Consider the following 11,830-nt stretch of genomic DNA (forward strand, 5'->3'; position numbering starts at 1 on the left):
TCAAGTCGGTAAGAAAGTGGGAAGGCCGGCAGCTTTTGTATTGAAATTAAAGAACCCAGGAACATCCCCAGCGCTCCTTTCCTCCCTCGTCTTCCCTGTTTAGCCACGCTGGTGTTTTTAATTTCTTTCGGCCAGTAGGGAAAGGCGCGCTCCTGATCTGCGAAAGGGAGTCAGAGGAGGGGAAGAAGGGAGGAGGGGAGAGGGGGGGGCGTCCCAAAAACAGAACGAAAAAAAGGGAGGCGGGGGCGACGAGGCCCTGGACCCGCCCCCCCCTCTGCCCGCCGCTTGGCGCGCGCATAAAAGCTGCCCACCGTCTCTCCGCCGCTGCAACCTCAGGAGAAGCATTTGCGGGGCGGGACGAGACGAGCGGCGCTCCCGGCACGAGCAGACATGGGCAGGGCGCTGGCTTGGCGGCTCGTCTTCGGGCTTTTTCTCCTGGCGCTGCTTTCACCCTCTCAGGTGAGCGGCCGAGCGAGCGAGCGCGAGGCCTGCCCAGTCCGTCCGCCCGCCCGCCGCGGGTTTACTTCTCTCCATGCCTCAGCAGCGGGACAACACCCCCCCCCCCGGGAATAGGTGGGGAGGGGGAAGCAGAGGACGTTTATTCTTATTACCGTGGCCACCGGTTTCCTTAAGGGGCTCCTATCCGGGTTTTGCTTGCCAGCCACGCGCCAAGTTGCACTCATAAATTGCAATTTTGAGCTGGGAGGGGGCGCGCACGCGGGGGCTGGGAGATTATCCGACAGAGTTTTATTTTGTTAAGTTTCCAGATCGCGCAGGAACCTTCAAATGTGGCTTGGTTGGTTCGGGCGCAGCCCGTTGGGTAACCCTAGCCAGCTGGGGTTCATTCCGTAAATTGAATTTAAGCATGGTTTAAATGGGATGTGTGGCTGAATCCTGGAATGCCATTCCCCTAATTTAGTTCAGCAGATTTGCAGGCGCCATTCCAGTCTTCTGTTGCCTCCTTTTCCCAATTTCCTAGGAAGGGTTGAGCGTCGTCGTCCCCCTTCTTCCCAGCTTCTGATCTCCCCCCCCTTTTTTTTTTTTACAGAAAGTAAATTCTTTTACATTTTTTTTTTAAAGAAGAAAACTTGGCACCCCTTCCCCTTTAGTAAGGCTTCCTTTTGCAATTCTGTGCATGTCTGCTCAGAAATCAACACCCCATTCAATTTTGACTCGGTTAAATCGTTAGTAATTAGCGCCTGAATATTTTAAGCCCAACGACTACTAGCTGGAGAAAGTACGCTACGCCATCGAGGGGATAAAACTAGACTTCTTGTATAGTTTTGGGTAAAATAAAATTGTCTGTTGGTTAAACTGCAATTGAATTGGAATAAAGTATCTGAAATGCCGGAGCGGTTTTTAACAGTTTTGCAAAAGCTGCCTAGAGTGACTTCTTAAAGTAACTGCATTATTAACCATCTAAAATCAATGTGATAAAAAAGCTATGTCCTGGGGAAACTTGAAAGTAGGAAAATGCAGTTACCTGACAAGTCATTTTCCTTTTTCTAAAAGGCTAGCTGCTGCTGCTTGGGAGGTCGGTAAAATGAGGATCCAGATTGTTGGGGGCAATGTGCTGACTTTGTAAACAGCTTAGAAACGGTTGTAAAGCACTGTGAAGCAGTATATAAGTCTGCTATTGCTAGAGTATAACTGCAGAATCATTCTAGCTGAACTCAATACATAGTGGCTAGAGTAGCTGAGAGTTGGAATGTAACAAAACCAGCAGGCTATATGTTTGTTCCGCCCCCCCATGTTAGATTTTCTTGCTGTGTTGAAGAGCTTTTGCTTTGAAGCAAAAGAGCTTTGAAGAGACCTCACTATTCTCTGTCAGACTTCTCTGTGGGTTTTACATTCTATTCTTGGTGTATAATTTTGTGTACTGTAGTTGACTTGTGAGGAGATCCAGATTGGAAGGCAAAATGTAATTTGGATGTATGTGGGTATGTAAGGCATCTATGGAAGAGGAGCGGTGTCTTCTGACTGCCCTCTCTAACACTTTTTAGAAATTCACTTTTGGCTTGTGGTGCGCCAGACAGGTGAAATATATATATATATACATTCCAAATCCTATTTTGCTTTTTGAATTCAGACTTCTGCACAGCGCTATTTTTTCAAGCAGTATATTGCTGGATACTGCTATAGAAACAGAGGTTCCCTTTTGTGAATTTTAGTAATAGCGGATAGTTTAAGAATATGCTAATTTTATTAAATAAGCTTTCAAATAATAACTTTCTAGAAATATATATGCTTTATCATGCCTTTCATTATTATGTAAATCTTTGGAGAAATTTGGGAAGCCCTGTTTGACTTGGCATTTTAAAAAAATCACAAATTAGTACTTCCACAGACTCCGTTTCCATTGGAATTTCTAGATGAGATGTAACATTTGGCTCAATGTTAGTACAATAGAAGCTGTAGCAGGTTAATATTTTATGTAGCCAGTTTCAAAAAGATAAGACATGCATTTCAATCTTGTTACCTTTTATCAGCTTAGCAGACAAGAGTTGAAGGCATGAGAAAATGTTTGCTAAAGGAATAGCAAAGACTAAAACTGGAGTAAATATTTAGCTGAAATGAATACTTAAAAGGGGCTTTGGGGAAACATTTTGAGAAGAGACTGGAGTGGCTTGAAAAGTTTGATTATAAATCTGTAGGGTTTACTTTTTAGTTGTTAGATAATCTTGCAGCTTTTTGTGGCAGTGAATTTGTTATTGCAAGGGTCTAATAGAAAAAGCAGCATCAATCTTAACAACAGATAATTTCCTTTGTAGTATGTAACAAAATGATTTCCTTTAATATAAGGCTTTCTATGTGCCGTATATTTTCCCAGCTTCCTGACTTCAACTTCACAGCTAACATATGTTAACTGTGCATGGTATTTTTGCTCTGTAAGTATGAAATGCAACATAAGAACTTATTCTAAACAACCAGAATATACAGTAGAGAGTTAGGTGGTAATCCTTAAGTGCATTTTGCAGGTTGGAATTCCCTTTATTAAGGAAAAAAATATCCTTGTGTGTAGGATTTCTGAAATTAAAATTTTAATGTGGATAATATATGAGCAGATATGAATGCTGCCTCTTGAACTTGACTGGACTCGGCCAATGCTTATTGAGTATAAATTTTGAAATGTATCTCCACTTGAACATACGTGATTTTAGGGAATATTATGGTGGGTTTGCAATCACTATATGGCAACCTTTCATCTATTATTGCTAATTGAAATATTCAAAACCTGCCCTGCTTTCCAACATGTTCTCATCTGTCAGATGTACCAGATAATCTTCATACAGTACATGAAGTCTGACTTTGTTAGCATGACATAACTTGGTAAATTAAACTAAACATAACTTAGTCTATTCTCCCCATAGACTGGGACAATCTTGACTCCTAGTGAGTGCCAGGATAGGTCCACACAATTTTCATAGCAACATTTTTTGGGGGGGGGATTATCTTGGCCTTCTTCCTATGATTGAGAAGGACTTGACCCAAGTCAACCACCTGCTTCATGCTTAAGACTGGACTGGAATTGTCGTAAGGAAGCTGTCCTTGATTGAGATATACAAGCTCTGTTGAGGTGGAAAGTCCAGTATATCCAGATTATACTCAGAAGTGGGTCTCTAGTACACTGACCTGCATGGAGAAGAGCCTCATGTACCTAGTGGGGTTGATCGGAATTCATATTCTTCTGGTTTCAAACCTGGTGCATTTTAACCACCATATCAAGTTGGCATTGTAGTACAAAAGACTTGTGTATCAAAAATAGGTTACAATGGTATTTTTGTGACCTGATTCACAAATTTCACAAGCCTGTGATCTATGGCTTATTGAATAAACCACAGTTGACTAGGTTTAGGCTACAAATTAAGCCGTAAATTGTAATAGTTGGGATCACAAAGCAAGTTGAACCATAATCCAGCTTGATTTAAAGGGGTGCTTTAGCTCAGTCAGCATACTCCTGCTTTTCTAATTCTATGCAACTTTTTAAAAAATTCTTGAAATAAACATTAGTGCTAAGCGGCTGGAGACAGACAATGCATGTGCTCAAATCTAATAGCAGATCTGAAGGTCTGGTATGTGCTTATCCCATTCATGTCATTAATTGAGCTAGTTTTTATGTTGTAGTCAGGTTTCTAAAAGTCTTGTTGACTACATAGTAACCAAAACAAAAGAAATAATACCTGTGTCATGAAAATTTCAAGTAATTTCAAGGCCATTTCAAGTAATTTAAATTCCTAAAACATTATTTCATCTCCCTGCCATGGCATGCAATAACCAGAACAAAAAAAATAGATTTCTTTTGCAGTTTTATCTCTGACCTTGTAGCTATTTAATTACCATTTCAGACTTTTCACCTTAAAAATCTTCCACTTTCCTAAAGTATCAATAATATCCAGCATTGTTAATGTGATTGTTGAATCAGAAATGTTAAATAAGCTTGGAAATAAGGCTTTTCATATGGAAGCCAAAATTAAACAAGCATGTTATAATGTAGTGTAATGTCTGAATCTAGTGGTAGACTTCTTTGTAAACTCAACTGGGGTAAAAATGACAAACTATCAATTCTTCTATCTAAGATTACCTCTAATAGCATTTTGATTTTCTGATTGCTAACGTTTTGATCTGGTCTCAGTAAAATCTGACAAAGTTAAAAAAGAAAAAATACATTTCAGATAAATTGTGATTTGATAGATGAGGAAGTATGGGATGGGTGATTGGTATATTGATGTCAGAGTATTATTTCCAAGTTGTCAGTAGAGAGTGGTGGAATTCAGTTTTTTTTAAACTACCAGTTCTGTGGGCGTGGCTTGGTAGGCGTGGTGTGGCTTGGTGGGCATGGCAGGGGAAGGATACTGCAAAATTCCCATTCCCTTCCCACTCTTGGGGGAAGGATATTGCAAAATCTCCATTGCCAACCCACTCTGGGGCCAGCCAGAGATGGTATTTGCTGGTTCTCTGAACTACTCAAAATTTCCGCTACCGGTTCTCCAGAACCTGCTGAATAGCACCCCTGATATGGGTTATAGAAAAAGCTGGGCTGTGAGTTCTCATTCTAGCTGTCATGGACTTCTTTCTTTATTGACCATTTGCCTTATCACTGATATATCGCAACAAAAAGATTTTATTGTTTGCTTAGCGTATTACATATAGTTAACATATATTTTTATTACAATCCTATACTTGCTTATCTTGGAATAAGCTCCAGGGGCTTATTTCTGAATATAGAATTATGCTCTTTAAAGTTTACTTTTTAGGAAGGGCAGTGAAACTGTATGTCAATGTGTATTTCATGATGACATTTAAAAAAACAAACATTATCTTCACAATCACTCTATGTAGACTTATGTAATAACTTAGACCAATACATTATAAGCCCTGGAAGTCAGAAGTCAGAATGTTCTGATTGATTTTACAATCTTTTTTTTTTCTTCTTCTTTTGCCTATTTAGGGAGGAGATAATAAAACAACTACTGATGCTCCGCACAATAATTCAGCTGTGACTTCTGTGTCATTTAGCACAAACACCACCACCAAGGGACATGGAAATCATCTTCAGTCAACTACTGGCCTCTTCATACTCTCAGTCTCTCTCCTGTACTTTTGTTAAAGCATCTAGTCCGGGAAAACAACATCCTTCCCTACCAAGTTCCCTAATTCATCTAAGATGGTGAGACCTTCTTATTCTGAGAATTACAAAAAAAGCAACAACATGAAATATTTGTATCCAGCCAATACAGTTTAAGCAACAGTTCATTCACAAATACCAATTTGACCAAGACTCTTGATAAGAATACCTGATGAATTGAACCAATCTTCCTTCAAAAATAATTTGATTCACAAGGCAGCCAGTGGATCCCAATATTCAACACCTTGAACTCATAATATACGAGAAATACAACTTGACAAGCCATGGATCATGCCTTCTGAGAGGAAAGAGTTGATAAAGCTATGCAAAATAAGGAGCTTAATTTGAAAATGACGCTCATCCTCTAAGCTTATAAAACCAGGAAAAAAATGAAAAAAGCACCAAAGTGGGGGTTTTTCCCCCCCTCAGTTTAAGATCCAAGGATATCCAGCAGAAGTAATTCCATTCAGAATTTCACTTTGGAATTTTCTAGTTATTCCATTGATTTAAAAAAAAATCTGCTATAAAGGTTCAAAATTGAAGTTTGCATAATTTAAAACCAATTTGAAAACATTTACTGTATTTTTTCAATGTTATTAAAGCTGTAAGTGAACCAAATGCATCAGCAGAATAAGATATTTAAAATCTATTGTAAGAATATTTGCTAATAGCCAATATAAAATAAGTAATAAGGAAATAAGGAATCAACTTACATAATTAAACTTGAATAGTTTTTCTTATAGCAGCCTCCTAAAAGTTTCTGGGGGTAATTTCTAAATGTCAGTTTTGGTGCAATTAGTGTTTATTTTATTCTTTCAATGAAACATCTTTGGGAAAATAATTTTATGTTGAGTGAAAATACACAATGTTTAAATCCTGAAATATTAATCCTTAAAGCGTGTGTCTTTTAAAGGTTGAAACTGATATATTTGCACAAATTATTTCTATGCAAAGTGTTCTGTACAGTAAGTAATTTGAACTAAAGCTGATACTAAAATGTTATCAAAATGTTTGGCTCTTCAGAAATAAATAATGGAAAGTCTTATAGGCAGAACCACACCCATGGACAGTCTTGTTCACTTAGTATGTGTGATCATGGTTTTAAATGCACACTTCTGTCTTTGAATTAGTCATTTACCCAGAGTCTGTATACATCCATTGCATTGTCAAGTACTTGCATAATAAAATGTGGGGTGGGGGGAGGGATGTATGCATTCCTTTTGTATTGAGTACACTGTCTGACTTCATGATTATGTGATTATGCTATAATTTTAAATCAAACTATGAATAAAACAGTGGATCTAATTCTTGTACATTCTGGTTTTTTGATAATCAGATCTTTAACATTCTGCTAACAATTAGGGCAGAAACTTCTCTAATTGAGTAACTGGATTCAAAAGAAACATTAAATTCTATTCCTAATCTTGTCAGTGACTTTATACTCAACATAATTTGTTTGCTTCGTTTGTGATATTTCAGTGGCTATGGATTGAATCTGGTGCATCTCTGAGGCTGGAGACCAGAAGGTCTATTCTGAGGGTTTCTGCAGCTGTGAGACGATGTCTGCATGTCCTAGGAAAAGATGCCTTTGCTTTAAGGGTTCCTATCTGCTTCAATGTACATTGAATGCACATAGGAACCCTACAATGGACTTTTTTGTGATCTCACCTGAAAGACCACGCAGCTCTAACACCCCTATCTCAAATAAACAAACAAGCAAATAATAAGATAGGCGGAGTTAGAACTGCGTGGCCTTTCACAGTATATCCCTGTGTGAGAAGTGGAGCATTCTGGATTTTTCTTCTCTTGGGAAGATAACAAAATTCAATGGAATCATAAGAAGAAATAGCTACAACAAGGAAATTGAGGTCTATCATTATGAGTATAATATACAAGCTAAGACAGGGACTACAGTAATAAAAAAATGAGGTGCATTGCATTGTATGTTGTTCTAAACAGGTCAGGGAGCTGCTATAACTTGAAAAAAGCAGAAGTGGCTAAGAAAAGATTATTTATTTGCATTTGGGAGACAGGTTAAAATTATCTGAACCCCTTTTAAAAAGCTAGTTACAATTTAGGGAAGTGGCATTAATTGGTATCTGTTAATCAAATCTAATTACGTGTCCAGCTTCTTCTCAAGTCAGCGCAGGATAACTATGAATTGTTTAACAGTACTTGAAAGAGACTGGAATAAGCTGCAGAGGCATACAGTGGAAAACTTTTTATCTACTTTCTGTGGTTGCCCTGGCTTCTAACCATATTAAAACTGAATGAGTTCTGTATACCCTGCTCATTGACTTGGAAAAAGATAGCTGGAAAGGTTTCTTAGTGTAATTTAATCACAGGACAATGAAACCATTGAGGAAACCGCAAACATGACAGTGAGAACAAGGTGTACTTATCAAGCCATAGGGGAAATGGCAGACCCTACGTGTTAATATTTCCCCACTTAAATCTGGGCAGTGGGGGAAACTTGATGGGTGGACTCTAGAAAAGGTGATAATACAAAGTAACCTGGGCTGTTTGTTGGGAGTTGGGGGATGGTTGTCTGTTACTATGAAGCCCAGTTTAGGGCTTAAACAACAAGTTGTGTGGCACAAAACTATACTATTAGTTTCAGTCTGGGTTGGCAGCGGAATGCATGTGGTCCTATCCCTGATTTAAACACAGCTAAACTATACATTCAGTATTGGATCAGTCAAAATTATCTAACAAGATTGATCTGGATAATAGATCCTGGAAAGTCTTGAGGAAGTTGGGCTGCTTTAATGCTACGCCCTGGCTTTAATTTTTCAATATATTTTACTTAGTGCTGAGCCTGTAGAACTTTAAAGTCACTGGGAACACAGAAACCATAAGCAAAGCATCCCGTTTGTCACAAATCCATGTTTCTTAAACTTTTTTCTCTCTCAGAAACACTTGCCACTTTTAAAAAAAAAATTATGGAGGACTGCAAGAGTTTTTGTTTGTATGAATTATATTCATTTATATTTATATGTATTAAAAATCAATATTTTTGCTGAAAATTAGCGAATAATTTTCATTTTGGGAATCCCCAAAAGGATCTTGGGGAACCATTAGGTTAGGCCCTAGGATCACATTTTAAGAAACACACTTCTAGACAAAAGAGTTAAAAGACCAAATGGACCTCGTTTATTCACTTTGCTCTTTAAATCAGGGGTCTCCAACCTTGGTCCCTTTAAGACTTGTGGACTTCAACTCCCAGAGTTCCTCAGCCAGCTTTGCTTTGCTGGCTGAGGGACTTTGGGAGTTGAAGTCCACAAGTCTTAAAGGGACCAAGGTTGGAGACCCCTGCTTTAGATAGTGTGAAAAATGATACTGAAGAAGAATTGCAATCTTACTGATGAACACCTGCGATTTTCACTGTATCTAACATTTTGTATCTATCTATATATGGATATATTAAACTTATTTTTGCTAGACTATTCTTCCCTTCCTTTTAGACAACTGAGGGCTCAGATTTCCAATGTGGCTGAAACAATGGCAAACATCAATGATTACATTGTGTCATAAACAAGAATCTACATTCTACCACAGTTCCTTTTTTTCTATAGTAAAAAGCAACTTTGAAATACTGTAGACAGCATTTGCTTGTGCAGGAAATTTTTATACCAGTTCTGCATTTAAAAGACACTATGTAGTATTGTCCTTTATCTATGGAGTCTTTCTTCCCTTTCCTGTGTTTCCCCCTTTATAGGGATGTAGTGGCTCAGTGGCTAAGATGCTGAGCTCATCAATTGAAAGGTTGGCAGTTCAACGGTTCGAATCCCTAGTGCTTCCACGTAACGGGGTGAGCTCCTGTTACTTGTCCCAGCTTCTGCCAATCTAGCAGTTCGAAAGCACATAAAAAATGCAAGTAGAAAAATAGGGACCAACTTTGGTGGGAAGGTAACAGCATTCCGTGTGCCTTTGGCGTTTAGTCATGCCGGCCATAAGACCACAGAGATGTCTTCAGACAGCGCTGGCTCTTCGGCTTTGGAACGGAGATGAGCACCGCCCCCTAGAATTGGGAATGACTAGCACATATGTGCGAGGGAAATCTTTTACCTTTACCTAGTATTGACTGCTGTGGTTTCTCTGAAACCTAACGTTCTGATAAACAGTGATATGCGGTATAGTTCCCGACACATTTACTCAATGTGAAATCTTATGTAGTTCAAAGGGACGTATTCTCCTGTAAGGGGGAATAGCACTCCCATTCCAAGCTTTACTGGTTGCTGAAGTGCTGAAAAGTAACTTGATCTCTCCTTCAGTGAGCAGCCTCTGATCAGTCAAATGAAACACTCCATTTCCTGGTCACGAATGCATTTAATTGCATGTTCATAATGTCCCAGAGCTGCTTGGGGAGCCATTATTGCTTCTATTTCATTCTGCCAATTTTCTAAATGTTTTCTTTCTTCAGATACAAACTTGTGTGTCCTTCAGAGACTGATAATAACTTGTTACATTCAAGTTCCATACAAGTGAATATCTTATTCTTCTGGTTCTCTCAACATCTTTTATTTCTTGCATGGCTGGCAAGTTTCAGCTTTAGGTATGAACTGACACAATTTTAAAAACTGGACAATGCATTATACTGATAAGGACCTGCAAACAGAGTTGGTTTTAAATTGAGCATGCCCGTTATCACGATCTCGCGTAGGGGTAAGCAAGTCCTTTGGACCATGTGGAGCATTGATTAAACCTTGTGTCAAACTTGCGAAGTCTAAAGCTCTCTGGCACCCAAGGCTTTCACACACAGAGGCACATTCAGAAGTAACTTGTTAAATTAAATTGGATAGGAGAAAGCACTAAAAGTGTCAATTTCCATATATTATAAATAACAATAGTGTAATTCAAATTATCAAGCAAATGCCACAATGTTTAATATAATACTGGAGAGCCAAGATTCTGCCATTCCTTTGAAGGAAATGCATCAAGCCACCCTTTAAATCGTTAAAGCAGCCATATATTTTTACAGGACTGTGTAACTGTTTTGGCTGTGTCTCTGGCTGCAGAAGCCTGGGAAAAAATGTTACTGCTCTGATGACTGGGGAAAAAGAGAGATAACTCCTGGGTATCCTGAAGAATCTGAACACCTCTAATGTGTAACATATAAATGAATGTCTAGGAGGGGGGGGATCACCAAATAATTCAGTGGAGTTAGATTAAAATGTTGACCCCGTCCTTGCTTTCCTATTGGGAGATTGGAGTGCCAACATCCTCACACATAAGCCTCTTTTTCATGATTACATTAATGTGCACTTCTTCCATCCTTGAATCAGAAGACAAAACTAGCTGGCATAAATTGTGGTGTTGTCCTACTTTGCCTCAGTAACAAGGACAAGAAGGGATGCTATCTTTACCATTTGAGGGGAACTATCATTAAATACGAGTTTAGCATGTTTCGGAAAAAGTTCTAAACCCATGCTTAAAGTAGCCCCCAAATTCCTGACAGACACTGCACAGAGTCTAGAACAATGTTTCTGAAATATGGCAACTTTAAGATGCAAGGACTTCAATTCCCAAAATTCCTCGTTCAGCAATGAAACGGGATGTTTTGTCCTTCCATATACTTTCCAGCTGGTGCCAGCCAGCTGCTTCTCAGAGTCACTGGCTGCAGGAATTCAGTTCTCTCCTTATCAGGTCAATAAACTCACAATAAACAGAGGCTTTGCAGCAAGAATTGCTCTGCGGTGCCTCAGATTTAGCTGCCAGCACTGACTCTAGCGGTAAGAGAAGCAGGATGATACAGGTAGTTGGTTCACAATTGGGATCAGAATTCAAGATGGTTGTTAAGTGAATTGTGCCCGTTTTACATTTTTTCACAAGATTGTTAAGCGAATCATTGCACTTAAGTGAATCACATAATCATTAAGTGAATCTGGTTTCTCTCATCTTCTTTGCTTGTCGGAAGGTGGCTGGAAAGGCTGCAAATGGCGAACACATAACCCTGAAATGCTGCAAATGTCATAAATACATTGTCAGCCCCAACCAATGCTGGTTGCCGAAGGTATGAATCTTGATCACATGACTGTTGGGATGCCACAATGGTCGTATGTGTGGAGAATGGCCATAAGTCACTTTTTCCAGCGCTGTGGTAGCTTCAGACATTTTCATTTATTGTCCTGGTCTGACTGCATAGAGTTAGTGGTCAACCTGCCTTCTTGTCAACCTGCTCAGTCTTGATACCTTTGACATCTG

At 39.1% G+C, this 11,830-nt stretch overlaps 1 protein-coding gene across 1 annotated transcript; it reads left to right on the forward strand.

Moving 5' to 3' along the window:
* The first annotated feature begins 255 nt into the window (after positions 1-255).
* On the forward strand, positions 256-6,685 carry CD24 (CD24 molecule). Its single transcript, XM_058174438.1, has 2 exons — positions 256-459; positions 5,450-6,685. Exons 1-2 carry the CDS (start codon positions 391-393, stop codon positions 5,606-5,608), a joined length of 228 nt encoding a protein of 75 aa, XP_058030421.1. The 5' UTR covers positions 256-390; the 3' UTR covers positions 5,609-6,685.
* Positions 6,686-11,830: the final 5,145 nt, after the last annotated feature.

Source organism: Ahaetulla prasina, chromosome 1 (assembly GCF_028640845.1).
Source record: "Ahaetulla prasina isolate Xishuangbanna chromosome 1, ASM2864084v1, whole genome shotgun sequence".
Taxonomy (NCBI): domain Eukaryota; kingdom Metazoa; phylum Chordata; class Lepidosauria; order Squamata; family Colubridae; genus Ahaetulla; species Ahaetulla prasina.

Bases quoted from the DNA above. Each gene is read 5' to 3' on its own strand.
- CD24 (XM_058174438.1), top strand. From the start codon at position 391: ATGGGCAGGGCGCTGGCTTGGCGGCTCGTCTTCGGGCTTTTTCTCCTG. The intron at 460-5,449 runs GTGAGCGGCCGA...TTGCCTATTTAG, and splicing joins CGCTGCTTTCACCCTCTCAG to GGAGGAGATAATAAAACAAC.